The sequence below is a fragment of the Oncorhynchus kisutch genome, linkage group LG4 (assembly GCF_002021735.2).
Source record: "Oncorhynchus kisutch isolate 150728-3 linkage group LG4, Okis_V2, whole genome shotgun sequence".
Classification (NCBI taxonomy): domain Eukaryota; kingdom Metazoa; phylum Chordata; class Actinopteri; order Salmoniformes; family Salmonidae; genus Oncorhynchus; species Oncorhynchus kisutch.
The window spans coordinates 21,820,830-21,845,284 of NC_034177.2; the positions used below are offsets into that span (position 1 = coordinate 21,820,830).

Sequence of the window (24,455 nt, forward strand, 5' to 3'; positions counted from 1 at the left end):
AGCCCCCAATGCTATTTTGACCCCCACACAGCATGAGTACTGAGTACCAACCCACCTCTCCTATAAATCAACCTACCTCCTCTCCTGTAAGCCCCTCTGCTCTGACCTGGTTGATCACATCCCAGTACACCTTCCTCCCCTTAGCCCTGAGCCTGCCCTCTAACCTTACTGAGCCAATTAATGTTTATTAGAATGGACAAAGCCATCAATCACATGACACCATTTACATTTTACCATAACTAGGCAAGTCAGTTAAAGAACAAATTCTTATTTTCAATGACGGCCTAGGAACAGTGTCAGGAGTGCGTAGGAACACTGCCTCTCAATGAGAGGGGGCAGCACTGAGCTAGCCTGCAACGTTACTTCCTGGAGTAGTTCAAACTGCACAAGTTATGTCTTATGAGACGCCACCTTAACCGACTCCAAATGGGGGGGAGGGGATTTACACGAAGACTGACCGCAAAGATTGCCATTTTTTCATTCATTATAATGGGGATCCTGTTTTCTGCAAACAATACCTGCAGTACCACGGTCGGCTTTGAACTTATACGGCTTCTATGAGAGGCAGGTTAGCGTTTCTCTTCATGAATCTTGTTCTGGAGGCAGCTCTGTAGTGTGGTCACTAGCTGGCACAGCCACAAAGTAATACAATTTGATTTGAAACCTAACCCTAACCTTAAATTAAGACCAAAAAGCTATTTTCTGGTTCATGGAGTTTTACATTATAGCCAATTTTGACTTTGCAGCTGGAGTATCTAAGGGCAAATCGATCAGTTCTGCCACCAGGACAAGACTCAGACTAAAAGTCAACCTGCCAATGAGAGGGGGCAGTTGTTCTCCCCTGTTCTGAGCACACGAAATCTCTCCCGGAAGTTTCTCCTAGGACCAGGGGCTGAGACTTCCTGTGTCTCGCAGCACTCAGCATCATTAGCAGGATCCATTTGAAGCAGTTACATCCCAGAACCCCTAATCCCATTTGGACTGGGACCCAATCGCAGAGAGTTAATTAAACAATTTAAAGGAGGGGGAAATGTGAACTTTGGCAGTCGAACCTAGCCAGATCGGATCTAATTCAAACATTCAAATCTTGCATGTGTGCGTGTGTGTTTGTGTGTGTGTTTGTGTGTCCGTGTAGGTGAACGACGGCGCAGGGCAGTATGTGTGAGGAAGAGTGACCACCTGGGGGTTTCTGACCAGCGCTGTGAGCCTCTACCCCGTCCCAACGCTGCCACTGAGCCATGTAACACTGACTGTGAACTCAGGTAGATACACACACAACTTAACACACACACACTGTCACTATATATATGTTAAACAGACACTAACCCATTTAGCCTGTTTGCAGGTGGAATGTAGCAGGGAGGAGTGAGTGTTCTGCTAAGTGTGGCCCTGGTTACCGGACCATGGACGTGCAGTGTATGAGGTACAGCTTGCTGAAGAGGCAGAGTGAGAGGGTGGAGGGGAGGGCCTGTTCTGACCTACCTAAACCCCAGGCCAGGGAGGCCTGCCACGGGGACTGTCTGCTCAAGAGCTGGCAGTACAGCGCCTGGTCCCAGGTCAGTAGAAACTATAGTCAAAGACACACATCATTACAATACCAGTTTTCATGATGTGATGCTATTGCACATTGTCTTGAAAAGCAGCCCATTTTTTTATTTAGTCTTCTCATGCATGACAGGTGTTATTATAAGTGGACATGTGATTTAGATTACAAGTAGTAGCGAGTATTTTGTACATGTTTGGTGCAGTGTTTTTGTTAGGCTTTTGTGCAGTACATGTTGAATGGTGAATCTAATGCTGAGTGTTGTGTGCATCATTCAGTGTTCTAAGACGTGTGGTCGTGGGGTCCGCACCAGGGACTCTTACTGTATGAACAATCTGGGGAGGAGACTGGTGGACAGGGAGTGCAGTGACTACCAGAGGATGGTCGCGGAGAGCTGCAACGACCAGGCCTGCCCTGACTGGTCAGCCAACGACTGGAGTGAGGTACGGGTCACACTTCACACACACAAACACGCACACACACAGTACACACACTCAACTACACACACACAGTGCAAACACACGCATGCACACACATGACACTAATTCACACTGTTACATTCACATCAATAAACACTTCTATAAACACACATAAATATACACACTTTATAGAGTATATGCGTATTGATGTAAACACATAATAAAGCACACACATATACACAACAGGACACACACACACACACACAGTGCAAACACACACATGCACACACATGACACAAATTCACACACTGTTACATTCACATCAATAAACGCTTCTATAAACACACATAAATATATACACACTTTATAATGTATATGTGTATTGATGTAAACGCATCACATTTGCTCTAACATGCACACACACTTTGAGGATAACATTTTACACACACAATCACACAATGTTCCTCCCCCCACACACACCCTTCATAACACATATACTTTATTAGTCTTCCTCCCTCACCCTGACCCTATCTCTCCTTCTGTCCCCTCCCAGTGCTTGGTGACGTGTGGGAAGGGGATGAGGCACAGGCAGGTATCCTGTAGTGTGGGGGTAGGAGAGGAGAATCTGAGTGAACACTTCTGTGACCCCAACACCAAGCCTCTAGCCGTGGGGAGCTGTGAGCTGCCAGATTGTGCCTCCTGGCAGGTCGGAGTCTGGGGGCCGGTGAGTCCAGATGGATGGATCTGCACGTGCCTGTGTCTGACAGATTCAGGTTCTCCTGTGGTTGAATCTTTGTGATTGAATAGGAATGAATGTGCAGGAATGAATGTTTAAGTGTGTAACATTGTAGTGTGTGTTATTTATGTGTCTGGCTGCATGTGTGCTCTGCACATACATCCCCTTCCTTCCCAGTGTGTATCTGTGGTGTGTATCTGTGTGTGGGGTCAGATTTACTCCGACAGGATATGAGGGCAGAGTGAGAGCGCTAGGGGAGGAAATGACATCTCAAGTCAGAGCACACCACTCCACAACTCACCACACTATCAGGTCCCCCCACTGCCTTAGACAGAGCCGTACACACACAGACCCTGTAAGTCTGCTAGTCCAATACTTCCTCAGCGTATATACACGCACCTTGTCTGGTGTGCACAAGCCAGTATGGCAGGAATGAATGGATGAATGAATGTCTTTGACCATTCATTGACTCAACATGATAGTTCCATTGACAGAGCTGGTATACAGTATGGCTGTTCATTCCTGTGTAATCACAATCTACTGCCCAAATCCTGCAGCACTTCCTCCACCAAATGTGTGTACATTACAATTGGCTCAGAACAGGGCAGCACGGCTGGCCCTTAAATGTACACAGAGAGCTAATATTAATAATATGCACGTCAATCTCTCCTGGCTCAAAATGGAGGAGAGATTGACTTGGAGGAGAGATTGAGGCATTGACATGTTGAATGCACCGAGCTGTCTGTTTGAACGACTGGCACACATGTATACCCCACAAGACATGCCACAAGAGGTCTCTTCACAGTACAGAACAGACTATGGGAGGCACACAGTAGTAAATAGAGCCATGACTACATGGGCTCTATTACACATCAAGTAACTCATGCAAGCAGTAAAATTAGATTTAAAAAACGGATACACATACACCTTATTGAACAGCGGGGACTGTGAAGCAACACAAACATAGGCACAGACACATGCATACAAACACATGATAACATACGCACTATACACACACGTACACATGTAGATATGTGGTAGTAGAGTTGGGGCCTGAGGGCACACCACTTGATGTGTTGTAAAATCTGTTGTGAATTCATTATATTTTTTATAACTGCCTTAATTTTTCCGGACCCCAGAATGAGTAGCTGCTGCCGTGGGGATCCATAATAAAGACACATACATTCATTTAGCAGATGTTCTTATCCAGAACGATGTAAAGGAGAAATTAGGGTTTAAGTGCCTTGCTCAAGGGCACATCAACAGATGTTTCACCTACTCGGCTCAGGATTTGTACCAGCAACCTTTCAGTTACAGGCCCAATGCTCTGAACCACTAGGCTACCTGCCGCCCCACTAGGCTACCTGCCGCCCCACTAGGCTACCTGCCGCCCTTTTGGAGCCTCAGGCCATCATCTGACCCTGTGTGTGTCTCTCCTGTGTGTGTTGTTGCAGTGTGCAGTGACGTGTGGCCATGGTTACCAGATGCGGGCTGTGAGGTGTGTGTCAGGGTTGTATGGAGACACGGTAGATGACAGGAAGTGTAACGCAGCATCCAGACCCAGGGACAGCCAGGACTGTGAGATGGCACCGTGTCCCTGGGCCTCTCCTCAACACAGCACCGTCCGCCCTGACACCTCTGGTCAACTCCTCACACAGTGGAGATATGGCTCCTGGACCACAGTGAGCACTGCAACCGCGCACACGCACTAATAGGCTTATGAACACTCACGTACAGTAGCTCTCTCTGCCTCGCCATTACTACCCCTCTGACTGTACATATCTGATTCACTGGTCTGTAGAATGCAGCACTGCTCAGCCTCACACAAACACACTCCCTCACCCTGGTGTTTTGCATTGTTGCCCAGTGCAAATGAAAAAACAGATATCTGTCTAAACATGAGGCTTTGGTTTCAAACATGAATCTCAGTTTGTCTGTATGTCTGTCAGAGAGGCTGTGAGCTCGCATGTCAAAGAGGAGGCTAGCGCAAGTGTGGTCCCTCTGAAAAAACACACATACATTCCACTCAGGAGCGATACTGCCATCCTCTCGTGTAAAGTCATGGGCAATTTGGTGTAATTGATATGATTGTGATATTTACATGTGTATTTCAGATGGTGTCTTTAGATCTCAGTAGGTATTCACCCCTTGGTAAAGTTTACTCTGTCCTCCTGTTGAGTTTGCCCGGGTGCAGCTAGAGAATATCACCAGGTGAAAACCTCATGGAGGAGTCTGGTTAGAACATATAGAGACAGAGAGTACAAATGATTCATTTTAATGCATTTGTCACAGAGTGTCTGAGCTGGTGGCTTAAAATGTAACCTTTATCAGTTCATTGAAAATAGACTTGTTATGCACACATCTTCAATGAAACACATCAGCCAGTAAGAGTTCATGTAAAGTGTGTAAGTGTGACACATTGTCATTGTAACTCTAATCTTGAATGTTTGTGGGTTCCTCTGTGTGTCTGTCTCAGTGCTCTGTCTCCTGTGGGAAAGGGAAGCGTGCCCGCTATGTCAGCTGTCGGGACGCCCAGGGTGGAGTGGCAGACGAGTCCTACTGTGCCCATCTGCCCCGGCCCCCAGAATCCTCAGCCTGCTTCAGCTCGTGTGGCCAGTGGAGCTCCCGGGAGTGGTCTCCTGTATGTTACAGTTGTTGTCATTTTTTAAACCCCATTACTTTTATAAGTATAAATATGTATGAGTAGCTATTATGCCTTTACTACTAAAATAATGCATGACTTATTAAAGTTTTTTTGCTATGCTCTCTGCCCAGTGTTCAGTGATATGACCTTTTGTCTATTGTTTCCCCAGTGTTCAGTGATATGACCTTGTGTCTATTGTTTCCCCAGTGTTCAGTGATATGACCTTGTGTCTATTGTTTCCCCAGTGTTCAGTGATATGACCTTGTGTCTATTGTTTCCCCAGTGTTCAGTGATCTGACCTTGTGTCTATTGTTTCCCCAGTATTCAGTGATCTGACCTTGTGTCTATTGTTTCCCCAGTGTTCCGTGATCTGACCTTGTGTCTATTGTTTCCCCAGTGTTCAGTGATATGACCTTGTGTCTATTGTTTCCCCAGTGTTCAGTGATATGACCTTGTGTCTATTGTTTCCCCAGTGTTCAGTGATATGACCTTGTGTCTATTGTTTCCCCAGTGTTCAGTGATATGACCTTGTGTCTAATGTTTCCCCAGTGTTCAGTGATACGGCCTTGTGTCTATTGTTTCCCCAGTGTTCAGTGATATGACCTTTTGTCTATTGTTTCCCCAGTGTTCAGTGATATGACCGTGTGGCTATTGTTTCCCCAGTGTTCAGTGATATGACCTTGTGTCTATTGTTTCCCCAGTGTTCAGTGATATGACCTTGTGTCTATTGTTTCCCCAGTGTTCAGTGAGATGACCTTGTGTCTATTGTTTCCCCAGTGTTCAGTGATATGGCATTGTGTCTAATGTTTCCCCAGTGTTCAGTGATATGGCATTGTGTCTAATGTTTCCCCAGTGTTCAGTGATATGACCTTGTGTCTATTGTTTCCCCAGTGTTCAGTGATATGGCATTGTGTCTAATGTTTCCCCAGTGTTCAGTGATATGACCTTGTGTCTATTGTTTCCCCAGTGTTCAGTGATATGACCTTGTGTCTATTCTTTCCCCAGTGTTCAGTGACGTGTGGTGTGGGCCGGGCCACCAGGCAGGTGGAATGCAGTAACTACCACCACCAGGTGGATGAGTCATTCTGCGACCAGGACGAGAGGCCCAGCACAGAGCACGAGTGTACGGCCATCCCCTGCCCCTCCGAGTACCAACAGAGGCCCAATGACCAGCCCTACAGCCCCCACAACCCCGCCAGCCACCCGGGCCATGGCAGTTGGAACGTCCCCTCGGCAGACAACCAGTGGAGGACGGGACCCTGGGGAGGAGTATGTACAGAACCATGAGACCAGAGATTGTACACTCACCTGAGTGACCCCTAGTTGTAGGCAATATGGCCGGGGGTTCGGGGGGGTCATGATGTTCCACGTGGTCAAGACAAACTTCTGGGACTATGATACCATCTCCATGCACTGCTCTCTCCCTCACCTAATTGTCTGACTGCATATCTGCTGTTCCTCACAAAGTGATCTCTCACTGTATTCACTCAGACAGATAGTAAGGATATGACTAGATTGCAGCTGGTAAGGTAGTGTACAGGCTGTGTACAGAGTTGTGTGTGTGTTTCCCTCTGTAACACACTCTGTGCCCCTCCGTAGTGCTCCAGTACGTGTGCAGGGGGCTTCCAGAGGAGGGTGGTAGTGTGTCAGGATGCGGAGGGTCGCAGCACCAGCCACTGTGACCAGAGGGTCAAACCTGCAGAGTCCAAGAGCTGCGACTCAGGACCCTGCCCTCTGTGGAACTACGGCATCTGGGGAGAGGTGAGGGAGAGGCTATACAGACACGCCTGGTGCTCAAATTGATGACGTATGTCGCGCATCTGAGAGACGAGTTGAGACGACTGCCTGAACCGAATCCGTTCGTCTCCACTCGACTCTCGCTGTGCGACATACGTCATCAATTTGGGCACCAGGCGTGTCTGTAATAGCCTCTCCGAGAGGTGAGTACACAGGCACTACAGGGACTATGTACATCCTTAAACAGATCTGCCTCTGTTAAAGCTACAACAATATGGTCCACTACTAAACTACAGATACCCATTTCAGACTCCTGGGCATGTGTCAATAGTCTAAAGTGGCTTCCTTTCCTCTGCACCTCTTGTTCATCTACTCCCGCACTGAAAGAAGAACTATTGAGATACTGTAGTTCTCAAACGTCTTGCTAAATACTAAGTTGACACCCTCTTCTCTTTTCCACTCTCAGTGCACCCAGACGTGTGGCGGAGGAAGGAGGACGCGCCAGGTGGTGTGCCAGCGGCCCAACGGACAGAGACTCAACGACCACAACTGTGATGTCCTGGATAAGCCTCCTGACATGGAGCAGTGCAGCCTGCACCTGTGCCCGGGCAGCACATCCTGGCACCGCCGACCATGGAAGCCGGTACGATAGTACTTCCTCTTCCCATAACTTCTCCTCCTTAACTTCCTCCTTCACTGGGGCGTGTCACCATGAGCCGTGAGTAGACATGGGGGTGTGCTTAAATTACAGGGAGTGTACTTCTGGCCCATCCACTAGCAGCTAGAGGCTAGCGGCTAGCTAACTGTTTTAGCCTATCTGTAGGAGCATCAATGGAGCACTAGTGTCAGCGCTAGGTTAGGATAGCCACAGCCCACCCACACTGGGCCATGGAGTGGCATGGTGCTGATTAGAAACAAGGGGAAAAGAGCACACACAGAATGCTGCTCCACATTGGGAATTGTCAGAAACACATGGTTCCCATTTGGAACTTAGGCTCCAAATGAAAACTATAAATTAGAAGGACAATGTTGTCCAACAATGCCATATATTTGTAGAGGCGAGTGAGTAACTCTAAATATATTTATTTCATATGTGAAGCGTGAAGTAAACGTTTTTTCTGATTTCTGTCTCACCCTGTAACCGAAAGTACACAAGTGTAAATTTGTGTATAAGAGTTACCTTTATCAAACAGCAACAAATTACTGTTACTGTATTTTGTGTATGTATCTTTGTATCTTTGTACAGTATGATTTTTAGTGGCTAGGTTTGGTATGATCTTTTTAGTGGCTAGGTTTAGTATGATCTTTTTAGTGGCTAGGTTTAGTATGATCTTTTTAGTGGCTAGGTTTAGTATGATCTTTTTAGTGGCTAGGTTTCATAACTGACTATGATATTTAATATTTTCCTGGTGCTTTTGGTTGGATTTCTTGCGTCTCATGAATAATGACAGTTTGTACAGAGCAACGTACTTTCAAAACGACAGTTTTACTATTTTTAAAATTATGAAAATATATTTTTTAAGACTCATAAATGAAACGTTAAATGCAGTTTTCAAATGGTGCCATCCCTCGTAGAATTATATATTCTAGATCTTTTCACAGTCCCCTCATGTAACAAGGTCTGCTTCTAAAGTTTTAAATAACTGACAATGAATTATAAGTACAAAATAATTAAAAAAAACAGTAACTATAGAATACTATAGATAGTCTAGATATAACACTGTATTTTAGGGTTCAATTTGAAATGCTTAGACACATACAGTTACTGTTGGAAAAAAGCTATAATGCCTATGCAAGGAAAATATCGGGCGCAGAATGTCATGTACAGTAGAAGCTACAAAGGCCAGGCCTTCTATACTTCTGGTATCACAGAACTGAACACTGTACAGGGATCACTGTTCAGCAAAACACTCAACCTCACAATATACTCTCACCCTCACCAGTACATGTGTTATCATTTTTCTGTCTTGTCGTTAGTGTGTTAGTTGGTCATAGTGGCACAAGTGATTTCAATATTTGTCTTGTATGGTGGGCCCTTTGTCTCTACTGTAAAACTGCACTATAGTACAGGAGACGTTTACATCAAAATGATGTTTACAGTGGGGTTTCTATAGAAACACCAGTCTGCCATTTTTTCAGAAGTCAGCGAATTAGAGCCCTTTTGTCTTTGCCTCTGATAAATTGGCTGTAGGTGCTCTTAACAGATGAACATAACAGTCAATCTGCTAATCTGCTAAGTACAAGAGGCACTATAAAGTTGTATTATTATTCACAGGTCATACCTGATGTATTTGTAAAGCTTATGTTACATGCCGTATATCAAGATAAATCCGTGTAATATGGTGTACAAATGTCAAACTATGCAATCCAGTTTTTAAAGCTCTACCATTTCACAGTAGATTTACTTCCAATGTGCTTTTCATCTGAAAGTCTGCTCAGAAGATAAAACCAACTGAATTGGCATCCGCTAATCTGAAGCACACAAATACCTCTCTTTTATGATACTGTAGTCATTTGTTGCTGTTTCACTTTTTTCTTGGGCGAGTTTCTACATTTCTGAAGGATTTTTTCATATAAAAGCTATTTATTTGTTTACAATAGTTGATTCATTGTTGCAGCTTTAATGTTGTATTTGTTTCCATTTCGATACATGTAACCCTTGGGTTGAACTATCTGTCATAACCTTCGTAATGCTGTCATCAACCTGACCTGCCATCCCATAACTGCTCCATACATTCCAAAACATTTCATTACTAACTACTTGCTTGATGGATAGCCAGCCAGTCAACATATATATTATATTATACCCTTCGACAGCATGAAAAACACTAGTACGTGAAACATGGTTTCCCAAAGTGTCATGACATGTGAGACATCAAGGTGCAGTCTTCCTGACACATAGTTCAGGTGAAGTGTTACCAAAATGGCTCTTGGTTTGTGTTGACCGTAAGCTCTCCTGTGAGGTCCACTCTGGGCTCTCTCTCTCTCTCTTGTCTTCTTCCTCCTCCACATTCCTTTGTCTCTGTCTGTCCCAAGACATTCACTTCATCCAAGACTCCTCCTTAGCCTCGCCAGCCCAGTCGCTCTTCGTGTCTCCAACTTTTTTTTACCCAAGGTGCTCAGTGCATTGCTTAGTTTTTTTGTTCAAATGTTTGTTAATCTTTTTCTATTTATTTAGTTCACATTCAAAAATACATAAACATGTTGAAATATCTTTTCCCACTGTAAAAAAATATTAAAGAAACAAAGGTTGTGAAATGTGTGTTGTTTTTCAATGTGGCATCATGCTGTAATACTTGGAAAGTGTTGTATTCTTTGGCAATGACATTTGCCCCATAACTTCAAAGTCATATTGTTAAGCATTTACTTTTATGCTCATCACAGTACAGGAAATAGCATCATATGTGCTCTGTATTTTGGGGGGTTTATACCAAATACTGTCTAAAATATATACTACACTGAGCAAAAGTTATTGAGATATAAAGGCCCACATCCTAAATGCTGAACCGTCGCCCAAAAGTTGTACACAGGTCAAACAAACTTCAGACACAAACTTCAAGATAACTGTTTCGGTTTAATTATATCCCTATAGCATTTGTTACACAATATATGATACCTAAAATATTTGTGGATACAGAAAAATATATACCTTTGCAGTTCCTCCTCATGTCTCTATCCAGCTAATCTAAAGCCAGCTATCTGAGTTTTTTAGAATAGCATAAAAGTGTGCTTTATAAAATAGCATAAACAGCATAAATTAAAACCACACAAAATAGAATGTAAAACAGACTGCAGGCTTTCTTCATATTGTTAGGATGTTTTTTTTATCATTTCATTTTGCAAACACTCAAGAGAAAACATACTCCAATTTTGGCACAGGCTGGCACATATATCTGTTTACAATTGTAGTAATAGGGCTATCTCCGTAATGCCTTTGGCTGTAAACCAACAGAGTATTGTGTTTTATTACAAGAATAATTGGAAATTAATCAATGTTGGCAAGTTTGTTATATTTTAAGGGGTCCCAAATAAAATAAAATAAAAAAATGATGTTCATGCAATACCGTTGATCAATTCATTTTTGCCTCTTTTCTGTTGTATTATATCATGTTTTCAAATAGAGGCGATCATTTCAACAGGACAAGTAAAATAAGCAGAGCCAATACCAAAAATAAAAAACTGAAATATAACATTTAAATAAGTCTTCAGACCCTTTACTCAGTACTTTGTTGAAGCAACAAGCTTGGCACACCTGTATTTGGGGAGTTTCTCCCATTCTTCTCTGCAGATCCTCTCAAGCTCTGTCAGGTTGGATGGGGAGCGTCGCTGCACAGCTATTTTCAGGTCTCTCCAGAGATGTTCGATCAGGTTCAAGTCTGGTCAAGCTCTGGCTGGGCCACTCAAGGACATTCAGAGACTTGTCCTGAAGCCACTCCTGCGTTTGGCTGTGTGCTTAGGGTTGTTGTCCTGTTGGAAGGTGAACCTTCGCCCCAGTCTGAGGTCTTGAGTGCTCTGGAGCAGGTTTTCATCAAGGATCTCTCTTTACTTTGCTCCATTCATCTTTCCCTCGATCCTGACTAGTCTCCCAGTCCCTGCCGCTGAAAAACATCCCCGGCTTCACTGTAGGGATGGTGCCAGGTTTCCAACATAAATTACGCTTGGCCAAAGAGTTCAATCTTGGTTTCATCAGACCAGACAATCTTGTTTCTCATGGTCTGAGAGTCCTTTAGGTGACTTTTGGCAAACTACAAGCAGGCTGTCATGTGACTTTTACTAAGGAGTGGCTTCCATCTGGCCACTCTACCATAAAGGCCTGATTGGTGGAGTGCTGCAGAGATGGTTGTCCTTCTGGAAGGTTCTCCCATCTCCACAGAGGAACTCTGTCAGAGTGACCATCGTTTTCTTGGCCACCTCCCTGACCAAGGCCCTTCTCCCCTGGTTGCTCAGTTTGGCCGGGTGACCAGCTCTAGGAAAAGTCTTGGTGGTTCCAAGCGTATTCCATTTAAGAATGATGGAAGCCACTGTGTTCTTGGGGACCTTCAATGATGCAGAAATGTTTTGGTACTCTTCCCCAGATCTGTGCCTCAAAACAATCCTGTCTCGGAGCTCTACTGACAATTCCTTTAACTTCATGGCTTGGTTTTTGCTGTGGGACCTTTATATAGACAGGTGTGTGCTTTTCCCAAATCATGTCCAATGAATTGAATTTAACACAGGTGGACTCCAATCAAGTTGTAGAAACATCTCAAAGATGATCAATGTAAACAAATGCACCTGAGCTCAATTTCGAGTCTCATAGCAAAGGCTCTGAATAGGAAAGGAAAGGAAAGGAAAGGAAAGGAAAGGAAAGGAAAGGAAAGGAAAGGAAAGGAAAGGAAAGGAAAGGAAAGGAAAGGAAAGGAAAGGAAAGGAAAGGAAAGGAAAGGAAAGGAAAGGGGGATACCTAGTCAGTGAATACTAATGTAAATAAGGTATTTCTGTTTCTTTAATAAATTTGCTAAAATGTCTAAAAACCTGTTTTCCCTTTGTCATTATGGGGTATTGTGTGTAGATTGATGAAGATTTTTTTTAAATCGATTTTAGAATAAGGCTGTAATGTAACAAAATGTCAAGGGGTCTGAATACTTTCCTAATGCATTGTACTGTATGTTGGCATGTTTCATAAAGTGATTTGCTTTCTCAAGTAGCAGTTATATGGGTTGAATCTTGGACTTACCTGGTCATGGACTTACCTGGTGAGATGATTAGGGTATCTTGTGGCATTCTTCAGTCAGGGTTTGTCCAATAGAACAATCAAGCAATGTAAGCATTAACTGATTCCAAAGAGAATAACTCACCAAAGACAGAAAATAATTGAAATTTATTGCACAGATTTTGTTATTCAAACACAGTTTGGGAGCAGTAGTAGTTCCACACAAAATAGATATGGCAACAATGGTAACATCATTAAGTAATGTTGATTGCTTTAAAAACAGCTGCAACACTTTTTGGGGTGAAGCAGAACTAACCAACAATAATGTGATGAATTGAACACTCCAACATTTTAGTAATTTATGCTTATTTGTTGCTTATAAATTTCCTGCAGTTAGTGGAGGAGTCCCAATGAGAGCGATCTTTGTTGACGTGACCCTGAACGAAAGACATTTGTTAAAATGACAACAACATAAACATTTTTGACTTTGGCCTGAGGCAAATTCCCTAAACCTGTCACCCTGGGGTCAGATGGTAGTAACATCATTGAGCTTGTGTTTTCTGATCCAGCCCATATGCCGGTGTAGCACTGATCAACTGGACTAGCTAGGACTTGGAGACTTGGAGGTTCCCTCAGTCTCAGTTCTTCAAGCATGGTTCTTGTCATAGGTTGGAAACCAGAGCAGGATGCTAATGTTACATTTGGTCCCTGTTAGTGGTGATTTATTCATTAAGCCAAACCAAATTATGCAATTGATGAGTTGTATTGGTCAGTATACTTGTAGGATTGGGCATGTTCGGAGGGTTAAGGCTTTGGAGGCACCAAACCAAATTCTGCTTCGAGATGTTATCTGAGGCATCAACATCTTTGGACAGAAGTATAGCTTTGACAGCAGCAACAAAGTCTGTATCGAAAGGCCAAACAGTTGGAAAACATGGAGGACAGACAAAACATATATCAAAATAAGTCTCATTTTTTTCATTATTACATTTCCTGTCTGTTTTAAATCAAAGTCATTTGTTTTTGTCCCAGGATTTGATTAAAAAACAACTGTAATATTAGTATGCTCTCCATCAACATTGATGTGTCCAATATTTATTTCTTGCAATTTAGAGAGCAATGAAATAATGCTGCCATGCCTCAATAGAAACAAATGACAGAGAAAAGACACGGCTTGTATACAAAGATTGATTTGTTTTTATCCCAGATTGCCCAACAAAACACACACATTTCTTAACGTTTGGCTGAGAGAGAACTATACAAGATATTTCTATAGTACATATGGAACATAAATATTAAGTGTCAGCGATGGAGAGTCTTTCATCTAAACCAGTGAACCCTCCTGCCTATATAGACATCTGCGATCAAGCACGGTTGATGTCAAACTTCAAAGTTTGATATATATGTGGCCTAGTCCTGTACATTAAAGCCTCGTTTAGACATAGCCACTAATGCAGTCTCAGTGACGGAGGGTGATGACATAAAATGGCAGGAGTTGACTCGCGACCACAAAGAAACTGGATACAGAGCAGAGCAAGTGGAGAGAGAGTGGGGAAAAGATTGAGAGACTAGTTGGGGATGGATGCAGGGGGATAAAATAAGTAGAGATCTGGAAGCGTTTAAACTAGGCTTTCCCTGGCTCGTCCAATGATCGGGAACAGGTCCTCAACTGGCATTGCAACACATCTGAGAGAAAGGTCTCTAAAGCTTATGGGGTGAATCCTCTCTGAAATGGGACTTCAATGCATGTTCCTCTCACCTCGTCTCTACTGGAGATTATTCATGTTGGGGCCTGTTGGTGGCTGTCATGTTGATGTACCTTGGTAGTCGGACTGTACAAACTCTTCATATTTCTAAATATTTCTATTTCTAAAAATTCTCCCCATACTTGGTTCAGTGGGAAAAGTGTTTGAGGTTGCCCTAGAAGAACGTGGTAACCCACTCAAAATACGATATCTCCCTAGAAAGTAGAGCTTATTACTTTTTACCTCACATCTTACCAAGACACCCTACACCGCTGCTTTCTTGTGTGGCGTCAGTTAGCAGTGCAGTAGACAGTGTATTACTCTTTATATGAAGACTTCCAGGCTCTACCTTTACTGATGTGGGTCCTGTACTGCACGTTCCACATTAGCTACCTGGCTGGCAGGTCTGTTTCTACTTGTGCATCTGTCTCTCAGAGCTTTATGGCCGCTGGTTCACAGATGGTGAAGACATTCCAGCAAGTCAATGTCTGAGCCTACAGTACTCATCGATGCTACATATTCAGCCCCAACGTCTCCCTCCCATCCTTTTGTGATTAAAGGACACCGCCGTTTACATCACGCAATGTTCAGTCCTCTTATATCATCCTCCAGCGTCAGATCCGCCAGAGTAAATTCCAAGCACAAACTCATTTTGTCAATGAGGTCTGGAGGGCCGCACTGGATATTGGTTATATTTCCCCGCCATCAAAACAAATTAATTGTAATCTATCCATTGATTTTTGAATTTTCTATGCTCCCTGACTGTCTTGTTTTCATTTGGGTGATTATTAGCGAGCTGGACACAGTCAAGAAACTGTATCATTTCTACACAGTTTGGATTTGCTTTTAGTCATTTTAAAGTATCAAATTTAAAAAACGATATATATATTTAACCAGGCAAGTCAGTTAAGAACTAATTCTTATTTACAATGACGGCCTACCCCGGCCAAACCCTCCCGTAACCCGGACGACACTGGGCCAATTGTGCAACGCCCTAAGGGACTCCGGATCACGGATCGAACCTGGGTCTGTAGTGACGCCTCTAGCACTGCAATGCAGGGCCTTAAACCGCCGCGCCACTCAGAATAATGACAGAATAATGATATAGTCCTATTCAAAAATATAGTATATACTCAAACCACCCAGGGAACCGGCCCATGGGCTGTATGTTTGACACCCGTCTAGGATCTGAAAATATACAGTGTGGCTACGTGAAGCAGTCATTGGTGGGCAAATATTATATCTGATGTGCTAGAAGCCAAGGTATTATAGTTGCCTTTGACTTTGTAGTCAATGCTATTACCTAACTTGTTTTCCTTCTACTGTTAAGGACACAGTTATTCTCAAGGCTTAACACCATTTCACCCCCATAGCGGCCCCATAAAAAGACAGAGGTGTAAACAGAGGGTTCAAATTGGAGGAATGTGTTAATGAGACACACACGGGCAGGTGTTGACGATCAACCACCTCTAAATTACAAACAATCTAAGAACAATGTGATCGTCCCATCATACAATATTTTGGGCAACATTTTCTTGTGTCTCTTTGATATCTGTACTGTAGCTTTTTGGTTGGAACATAAGGCCAAGGTCAAGGTCGTTGGTGTCTTATGATGCAATTCTGTTATGGGAACCCAGGATGAACAATGCTGTAAGACAAACATTAGCTGTACCCCATATATATAGCCAAGTTATCGTTACTCGTTGTGTATTTATTCCTTGTGTTATCATTTTTTTCTATCATTTTTCTCTGCGTTGATGGGAAGGGCCCATAGGTAAGCATTTCACTGTTAGTCTACACTTGTTGTTTACGAAGCATGTGGCAAATAACATTTGATTTTATTTATTTATTTTAAAAGAACACTATGTCTTTGGCTTTGGTTGTGAACTCGTCACTAGGATAAATGACACTAGAGTTTGGGTCTTGACAGCTTAACAGTGAAGTGGTGTTGAGTAAGAAGAAGATGGAATTTGCCAGGAATAGGGACTCTTGGAAGCCCTTGGAAATCCTGGGCCAAAGGTCACTTTAGAATCTCATGCATTGTTCCGTCTTTTTAGTTCTGCTGTCCGAAATCAGGTTCACTTTCCTGGTCTGGCATAGCTTTATGAGACAACAGCATTGTACTCAATGAAGCACCAATGGAGTTTTTCTGGAGTGGGACATGGAAATGGATATTGGTTCCAGCTGAATGTTTGGACAGGTAGAAAAACTGGTTGTTTTTGTCATTCCCAAAAGTTGACTTATGGTTTGCTCAGTTCATCTTTTCTGAATGGTGTTGACTTAAAAAGATAATAGTGTTGGGGAAACTTAATATGCCCTTTTAGGATAGTTTATTTGAGTTTCTAGCCATGGCAGAGGCACAGTTTGGCACCAACTACACAGTTGAGTTTAGTTGACTGCTTTCATTTTCCATCACAAGCAGCCTTAAGCTCTTGTAGTGAACATTTTGTCAACTTTGTTAACACAGACCAATATTTATTTAGACTTTGCAATATCCTTTTCAATCGTCATTACCCTTACAATAAACTCCATGGTGACGCCAATAAGAAATGTCCCTATTTTTTACCTTCGGTATCTAAATATACTTATGACATTGGTTTGTGCCAACTCTTTTGTGAGGAAATCCTATTTGCGAGTTAATACCAATTCATTTCAGTTAATACAGCCTACTTACTCGTGTAGTAATTGTCTAATGATATCTCTTTGGCCACTGATGTCTGGATGCCAGATTTGGACCATGTTGTCCAGGGTTAGACTGGACTGTATTAGTGCTAGTATGAGGTGTTGCTTAATGTTTCTTCCCATGCATGGAGATGATCAGGCCTGTGTGTGGCTATTTTGGCCTTGAGGATGAACGATCTATGACTCTGACATTCCTCCGCCCCACGGTGTTCTGCTCTTACCAGCTTTTCCCACGTCGACAGCATGTGTTGTTTTGACTTCTGTCTTTGAAACTTCCTTGCAAAACAGGACCTTGAACAGAAAAAGTATCCTGTGATAGCTCTCTGGCCATATGTCTTAGCCTCCCTCACTCTCTGAGCTCTGCAAACATCTTCTTACATGTTTTCCCCCTCATTGACACTGATAAAGGTGTAATAACATCAGTGTAATAATCAGTGTAATGAACTGAAATAATATCAGTGGAACAACATCAGAGGAATAAGCTGTAATACAATCTATCAGTGTATCTTGTTCACTAATATCACTTGGTCCTTGGAAAATGAGAACATATTGAGTTGTTAGGAGGATCATAAACCTAGATTATCTTCAATATGACTTCGATCATCTTTTTTTGAAGCTGTTGACAATTTCTATACATAGTATTTGAGTATCAGTTTGCTAGTACAGAGTGTAATATTCTGGACAACCTTCACACAATCGTGAGTTTGTTCTTGCTCCAGAAACGTCGGTACTAAAGAAATTAGACAGTGCCTTTTAAGGATTGAAAACATCTGACAAACATTCCAAGTGAACTATCAATTGAAAGTGAGTTGTTCTATAGGGATTTCTGTGTTTTTTCTGTTCAAGTTGCATATTCTGTGGCGTAGTCGCATTGGCTGAACTACAGGTAATTCCATGGTCTCAAAAGTTACCAAATAGCGGGGTCTCTCTTTGCTTAAACGCTTCCATGTGTCCATTAGCTTACCTGTCCTCTGTGATGGAATGGGCGGATGTCATCATACAATTGCAGCCTGCCATGCCTAGACAAAGACACGCTCTTATGAATAGCGTGGAAATAGAAAAAAGACATAACCTGTCAATATTCTTGATGCATCTCACATTTCAGGATAGTCTACTAAAGTCCATTTAAGTATCAATCTTTGCGATCATTGAAATAAAAAAAGCCAGCTCCATGTCTATATACCTACAAGTGTAACAAGCTGTTTTATAGTATGGTCTTAATAGCACAGCGAATAAACATGAATTAGCTGGATTTGCTTTGGCAATAAATGAAGTGAACTGTTCCAGAACCCTGAAACACTAGCAAAGCAGGAATGCAGTGGAAAGAAGAAGAAAAGGCACAAGCTGCTTAGCTGTTAGCACAATGCAGTAACCGGCCAAACATGGCTTATCTCTGTCTGTGTACTGTAATACATCTCCCGTTCTGATTGAAAAACTTTGTTAAACAAAACCGTGTTACTGGGGTGGCTTTCAGGCAACGATTTCATTCCGTCTTCTAAAGTAATCCATATTATTTCTCGATGAAATTCACTGGCTGATACTAGAATTAACCCACCTAATCATGTGAAATGAATTGCTGTTACAACTTGGGAGAGCACATCTGTCTCGAGAGAAAGTCATTTTTCATGCGGCTTGTATATTATTTATATTTTTCAACAAAGTTTTAATAGTAATAATACATGTAATGCAACTTAGAAGATACTTTTATCCAGTGTGACTTACAGTACAGTAAATGGATACATTTAAGTGGCTAAGTGTTTGTAATCCCCATATACATTTTCTGTGAATGTGACCTTGATTTATATTGTTAGAGATCCCCACACTGTAGTATTTACTGTAGTAACATGCATTACCAGCCTTGTAACCCTTCATTAGTCATTTATTTACTCATTTATTTACTCATTTACTAAATTCTCCAAATGAAAATCACTATCTTTTGCCCTCAGTATGTTAGTTAGCAGACCAGCAGCTATTCATGGGAAAGCCAATTGAGCAGTTGAAGCGTAGTAAGAGGAGTTGACTTACCTGATCCAGTGTTGAGTAGAGTGAGGCAGCAGCCTAGCCTGGTAGTAGAGTTTAGAGTGGAGGGGTTGGTCGGTTCCCAGGTCTTTGCCCTCCTCCTGCACTGCTCAGCTCAGCTCTCAGAGGTTGTTCTTTGGCCCCACGCGCTGTGCCGGTTTTCTGCTCTACTTCTACGTTACCAGCCTTGATTAACTAATGGCTGACAGATAAGGCTGCCTGGCTGTGGAGAGGGAGGAGCACGCCGCCTAATAATGTCTTCTCCCCACTGTTAAACAGGCAGCAGATACAGTTCAGCTGAGTAGCACTGCCTGTAGCACTGCCCGTAGCACTGCCCGTAGCACTGCCTGTATGGCTGTGGTTTCCTTTCTTCCTCCTGCTCTTTTTTATTTTCCTATTTTTTCTTCTTCAATGACAGCAGTAAGGAGGGGCTAACACCCCCTCTATCGCCCCTACTGTACATGTCTGCCTGTCTCCGTTCCTGTCTGAAGGGGAGGGAGCAGTGTTATCATTTTTGAGTGAGCGTGCAGCGGGTATAAGAAACTGCCATGTTTAGGATCAGTCAGTCAACGCAGGGCAGCTTTGATGTCTCCTAGTCAGCTGGGCTGAGCCCTGTGTTTAAAATGCCTTTGTAATTACAATGTGTATAATATACTGTATCTGTGTACAGTGCCAACTCAAGCACTGCCCTCACCACAGTAAAGAAGAGAAGATAGCAGGAGGTGCCTCTCGTTTAAATGGTTCAAATGGGTACTCTGGCAGAGTGAACTCACCAAGTGTTGCACAAACGTGTCTCTCTGAGTGCTTGAATGCTTCTCCTCCATTAGTGGAAAAAGAAGTCATTCTTCACATCCTATGCCCCCAGCTCCTGTTGTCCAAACCTAAAAAGGGACCAGCTTTTGTTAGAATTCAATACAGTATGTCTAAAATAAATCTTCCTTAAATAATTCCATCACAGCACAGTAAGTCCAATAGAGTGTACTATCTATGGCCACCACAAGTTTACCATTTTGATGTTATGCAACATTCTGAGATCATAATTAAGGGACAATACAATATTATGTTTATTATCTGGGCTGGAAAATATGCTAAGACAAAACAAGAGTTCTCCACGTCTTGTTGTACTTTATTCCAATACCCCATTTTAGAGTGGCTTTGTGTAATGGGGCTCACTCGCTCACTGAGAGTACAGCAGAAATAGCTGGTTCTCTAACTGCTGTTTGTACTCATAAAGACGTAAGAGTCTAGAATATTTTTGTCCATTGACCGACCTTCATCTCAGGCATAGGGCTTTCTGAAGACTCATCAGGATCTCTCTGCTTTTTATTTGTTGTGTTCTTGTTTTCTCTGTAGCTTTCCTGAAGCATTGTACAGCTTATTGAAACCATATGATTGTCTAGCCATATGTATGCATCCAGGTCTTTTAGCTTTGTGAGTTCTCTCTCTCCTGGGCTTGTGTGTGTGTGTCTCTCTCTAGTTTGTGCCATGTACAGGGTTTACACGTTAAACAGGGGAGTGCATTCAAACCTGGGTGTTCACTGGATGCTTTACAGAGATCCATGTCATGATTAGTTTATCCAAAAGTGGTTTATAGCTTGTTCACTTGGCCATGAGATGCAATAACATATCATGTGTGTTCATCTCAACTCATACACTGAAGACACTATATTGAGCAAAGCACCGTGTTGGATACTTTTATACATTTTATAATGTCTTTTCTAGTACATTTTCATTGATTCTTGTGGTGTTTATACTCTTTTAGACAATTTAATTTGGCTCACTACTCTTTCATGTGGTAGAGAGGGAACCTCCTCAGGAGTAAGCTAAGTAGTGGGCTAACCGTGACCATTGAAACCATTAACCATCAAATCATTACAAGCAGGCTCTCAATGCGCAACACAAAACAGGACATTGGATGGTTTACTTTGTCTCTCTTCATTCATATAAAGTTCTAAACTGATGTTGTACTTTCGCAGAACTTGAGCAGCGGGTATAAGCAGCGGGTATAAGCAGCGGGTATAAGCAGCGGGTATAAGCAGCGGGTATAAGCAGCGGGTATAAGCAGCGGGTATAAGCAGCGGGTATAAGCAGCGGGTATAAGCAGCAAGTATAAGCAGCGAGTATAAGCAGCGGGTATAAGCAGCGGGTATAAGCAGCGGGTATAAGCAGCGGGTATAAGCAGCGGGTATAAGCAGCGGGTATAAGCAGCGGGTATAAGCAGCGGGTATAAGCAGCGGGTATAAGCATGGTTTCAAAAAGTGTTGTTGGAAAAGGCATTCACTAGAATCTCTGCACTCACTGTCTCCATTTTGTTTTATCCCCCTCTTCTGTCTCTCTAGTGTTCTGTGAGCTGTGGCCGGGGGACCAAGCAGAGGGGGATAACCTGTGTTTACCAAAACCAAACCCAAATGGACGAAGAGCACTGCAGTCATCTGTCACGTCCCCGGACACAGAAGGCCTGCCGAGCCCAGGGATGCCCCAGCTGGAAGGCCAACAGGTGGAGCAAGGTATGTGTCATTCACCACCCCGTCCCCACACACTCTCCAAATACCCCCAGGCCCCTTGGAGGGACCACACCACCCGCCCCTCTGTAATGCTAACAGTCACCTCTAGCCGCTGGGACGCCAATGCAAACACAGTCAAGGGCTTCCCAGTGTCCCCAGATAGTAGACCATATAAAGTACTGTACACACTGAGCACCTGTCCAATCACTGAGTACCTGTCCAATCACTGAGCACCTGTCCAATCACTGAGCACCTGTCCAATCACTGAGCAGTTTATATACTCTTGTACCAAACGTCCTTCCGATGTGAGTTAAACACCACAGGCTACATTTACATAACTGTTTATGCAATGCACCATACTTGTATACTTGTGAGAGGAAATGTTATGGGAATTCAATGAAGCTTGTGCTGTGCATTCGCTCTCTCTCCTGGGCTTGACTAGTTATCATGCTAGTTCCTTTATATTTCTTGCACTCTTTTCAAAACAGCAGTGGCTAGTTGCCCAGTGCCTTTTGGGTGCATTTTCCTGCACCAATGCAGCATGCTGGACAAAGGTTTTAACATGCAACTGACACTTCTAAAAAATCACAAATGCAAGAAGGTACCTACTTTCTACAGACAGACAGATCCCACTGGGCACAAACTTGTTGAATCAATGTTTCAATGTAATTTGTAACTGTTTGTAACGTGGAATCTTTATGAAAAAATACATTGGATTTGCAAAAAGTCGTCAATGTTTTTGTTTTGAGAGTCAAATTTCAACCACAGAATGATATCATCATGGTAACACATATTCAACATAGACAAACCTTGTATAAAATATGTTGAATTTGTACCTTTAAATAATGTCAGATCTTCAACGTTATATCCACTATCAGAAAAAAAACAATAGACTGGGCAGCAACTCCTACTGCAGAGCTGATCTATCTACAGCTATCCATTTGGTCTCCCATCCCATTTAATGAAGTCCAGCCCAGCTTTGATATTTGTCACTGACTACTGCCAGTGTGCTATTGTGACAATGATTATTGAGAGATCTCTTAACTAAATAGATTCACTGTAGCTAAGAGGATCATTACAAAGGGTAGGTTTTACAGAGCAAATTAAATGTAGCCATACTCGCTCACTGATTGGTCTGTGACAGCTGCATGTTCTGCCTCTCTGTGATCAACCACTGTGCAAAAACATGTCTGTGGGTCGGCTGCACTCTCCTCTCTCCTTTAAAACCCATACAATTAAAATCACAGGTTCTACTACTAGGCTCTTCTCAAATTCTATTTAAATTCTAATTGAATTCTAACACAAACAAATATATTTTCGTGAACAAAAACAACATGCTGTAGATGGGTAGAGAGCAGCAGTTTCTGGAGAACTCAACTCAAACATCAAATAGTGTGCTTAGTGTACTACTCCGGCGCCGACAGAGATGGCCGCCTCGCTTCGCGTTCCTAGGAAACTATGCAGTTTTTTGTTTTTTTACGTGTTATTTCTTACATTAGTACCCCAGGTCATCTTAGGTTTCATTACATACAGTCGAGAAGAACTACTGAATATAAGATCAGCATCAACTCACCATCAGTACGACCAAGAATATGTTTTTCGCGACGCGGATCCTGTGTTCTGCCTTACAAACAGTACAACGGAGTGGATCCTATGCAGCGACCCAAAAAAAACGACTCCGAAAGAGAGGGAAACGAGGCGTCTTCTGGTCAGACTCCGGAGACGGGCACACCGTGCACCACTCCCTAGCATTCTTCTTGCCAATGTCCAGTCTCTTGACAACAAGGTTGATGAAATCCGAGCATGGGTAGCATTCCAGAGGGACATCAGAGACTGTAACGTTCTTTGCTTCACGGAAACGTGGCTCACCGGAGAGACGCTATCCGAAGCGGTGCAGCCAACGGGTTTCTCCACGCATCGCGCCGACAGAAACAAACATCTTTCTGGTAAGAAGAGGGGCGGGGGCGTATGCCTTATGGCCAACGTGACATGGTGTGATGAAAGAAACATACAGGAACTCAAATCCTTCTGTTCACCTGATTTAGAATTCCTCACAATCAAATGTAGACCGCATTATCTACCAAGAGAATTCTCTTCGATTATAATCACAGCCGTATATATCCCCCCCCCCCAAGCAGACACATCGATGGCTCTGAACTAACTTTATTCAACTCTCTGCAAACTGGAAACGATTTATCCGGAGGCTGCATTCATTGTAGCTGGGGATTTTAACAAGGCTAATCTGAAAACAAGACTCCCTAAATTTTATCAGCATATCGATTGCGCAACCAGGGGTGGAAAGACCTTGGATCATTGTTACTCTAACTTCCTCGACGCATATAAGGCCCTGCCCCGCCCCCCTTTCGGAAAAGCTGACCACGACTCCATTTTGTTGATCCCTGCCTACAGACAGAAACTAAAACAAGAGGCTCCCACGCTGAGGTCTGTCCAACGCTGGTCCGACCAAGCTGACTGCACACTCCAAGACTGCTTCCATCACGTGGACTGGGAGATGTTTCGTATTGCGTCAGATAACAACATTGACGAATACGCTGATTCAGTGTGCGAGTTCATTAGAACGTGCGTTGAAGATGTCGTTCCCATAGCAACGATTAAAACATTCCCTAACCAGAAACCGTGGATTGATGGCAGCATTCGTGTGAAACTGAAAGCGCGAAACACTGCTTTTAATCAGGGCAAGGTGTCTGGTAACATGACCGAATACAAACAGTGC

At 43.0% G+C, this 24,455-nt stretch overlaps 1 protein-coding gene and 1 long non-coding RNA gene across 2 annotated transcripts in view; one reads left to right on the forward strand and one right to left on the reverse strand.

The window, feature by feature from the left end:
- LOC109889236 (A disintegrin and metalloproteinase with thrombospondin motifs 20) overlaps positions 1–24,455 on the forward strand; it is a 199,781-nt gene that overhangs the window by 145,797 nt on the left and 29,529 nt on the right. Inside the window, exons 19-28 of the mRNA XM_020480514.2 lie at positions 1,136–1,262; positions 1,346–1,556; positions 1,822–1,986; positions 2,516–2,686; positions 4,153–4,380; positions 5,175–5,339; positions 6,348–6,611; positions 6,942–7,103; positions 7,546–7,722; positions 21,557–21,724. Coding sequence (XP_020336103.1) covers positions 1,136–1,262; positions 1,346–1,556; positions 1,822–1,986; positions 2,516–2,686; positions 4,153–4,380; positions 5,175–5,339; positions 6,348–6,611; positions 6,942–7,103; positions 7,546–7,722; positions 21,557–21,724 — 1,838 coding nt within the window. The remainder of the gene's footprint in view (positions 1–1,135; positions 1,263–1,345; positions 1,557–1,821; positions 1,987–2,515; positions 2,687–4,152; positions 4,381–5,174; positions 5,340–6,347; positions 6,612–6,941; positions 7,104–7,545; positions 7,723–21,556; positions 21,725–24,455) is intronic.
- Positions 12,921–19,569, reverse strand: LOC109889237 (uncharacterized). The gene is made up of 3 exons (XR_002255246.2): positions 19,224–19,569; positions 18,163–18,234; positions 12,921–17,489 (listed from the first exon to the last, which is right to left on the reverse strand). It is a non-coding gene; the product is annotated as an uncharacterized LOC109889237 (long non-coding RNA).